At 34.4% G+C, this 1,655-nt stretch overlaps 1 protein-coding gene across 1 annotated transcript; it reads left to right on the top strand.

Annotated features, from left to right (window-relative positions):
* Nucleotides 1-365: 365 nt before the first annotated feature.
* LOC136063229 (LEAF RUST 10 DISEASE-RESISTANCE LOCUS RECEPTOR-LIKE PROTEIN KINASE-like 1.3) lies at nucleotides 366-1,182 on the top strand (the record flags this gene model as incomplete). The annotated part of the gene is made up of 1 exon (XM_065763279.1): nucleotides 366-1,182. A coding segment is annotated over exon 1 (817 nt), but the record flags the coding sequence as incomplete, so codon positions are not given.
* Nucleotides 1,183-1,655: the final 473 nt, after the last annotated feature.

Genomic DNA, 1,655 nt, shown 5'->3' with positions numbered 1-1,655 from the left:
AAAAAAATGAAAAATTTTAAACTTACTACTAATTTAATCATTTTATTACAAAAAGTTTAAAAGGACAAAAAAATATGATTAACTCTCTTTAAATAACGTAATAAATTAATATTTCAATTAATTTTTGTGATTAGTATCGTATCAGTTGTAAAGTTTATACAATTAAATTTGTAGTATTCATCACATGATCACATGACTCTACAAAAATAGGTTGAGTGAGTCTACAAATTGAAATAGTATTCATTCATCACATTACTAAGTCAATAAAAATCTAGAAGTCCTACCACTGCACTTTCCTATAGCTTCCTTCACCACAACCTATGATCCTATTTTTTTTTTCCTTCAACCCAACCATTACTGCTCCCATGAAGGGCCATGACCCTTCTCAGGAAATGAATTCCTGGCTTCTCTCGTCTTCTCCAAATTCTCTTGTTTATTCATTTTTCATATTCTTCATTTTCATCAATAACATTCATCTCTCTCTTTGCAAAGATGATTCATACTCAAGCTGTAGCAAAAACATTTTCTCTTGTGGAAACATCAACAACATTAGCTTTCCTTTCTGGGGAGAAAACTATACTGGTTGTGGCTATCCAGGACTGAAGCGCAATTGCATGGAAAATGTTACTACCATGGAGATTATGAACGTGACTTACCGTGTCTTAGATGTGAATCTCAGTGCCCAGATACTCACAATTACGAGGGAGGACTACTGGACTGGTTTTTGTTCACCAAAGTTCACAAACACTACCTTAGATCCCACACTCTTTGATTTTGGTAATGGTAATTTTCAGAATCTTACACTAACTTATGGTTGTGCTTTGTCTTCGATAGCTCACCCTAGGCAACTCACTTGCTCCACAACTACTGGGTCATTGTTTGATGTGCACATGAAACCGGGAGCTCTTGGTCCTGATGAGAATTGTGAAACGAGTGTGATTATTCCAGTTCGGTACAGTCAGTCCTTAGACACATTGGATTGGTCAAAATTGGAGCAATCTGTCAAACAAGGATTTGATGTGAAATTGAAGGTGGATTCTTCAGCATGTAACAACTGCACCAAGTCCAATGGAGTTTGTGGTCATGACCTCAAATTGAATCAAGCAACGTGCGATTACTCACAATCTAAACCAGGTGCTGAACCACCAGCTAAGCCAGGTGTTGAACCAGAAGCTAAGCCAGGTAATTAAGTTCCTTCAACAAGTTGTCATTAATTGATGAGAAATAACTTTTTTGTATATATATATATATATATATACTCTTAAAGTTTGGAGCTTTAGTTATTTTGTTCATTTTGCATTGTTTTAAGGTAGTCTACTATTTTGTCCCTAATTTAGGCAGCTCTCTGATGGGCTTCTTGACCTCTGTTTTACCACTTTTGCATCAATGTTACTATTTTGGGAAATAGGGTACCTCACCTCACAATTTACCAATTCAAGGAAGAAAAGAAGAATTTACCATTTGCATTTTGTATTAAACCTCTCTTTATACTTCATTTTCTAATTTTGGTCACCTTCTCTATTATTTATTAGCTTTAAGTATTCATATTATAAATTGGAGTTGCAACACTTAAAGCCTTTAATTGATAACTAATTGATTAGCTTTTTCTATGGGCTTTAATTAATTAGCTATTTGATTGCATGTTTGGGTCTTCT

This window comes from Quercus suber, unplaced genomic scaffold, assembly GCF_002906115.3.
Source record: "Quercus suber isolate HL8 unplaced genomic scaffold, Cork oak 2.0 scaffold_20, whole genome shotgun sequence".
Classification (NCBI taxonomy): domain Eukaryota; kingdom Viridiplantae; phylum Streptophyta; class Magnoliopsida; order Fagales; family Fagaceae; genus Quercus; species Quercus suber.
The sequence above is the reverse complement of the archived record's forward strand: the minus strand, read 5'-3'. Positions and strand labels throughout refer to the sequence as shown.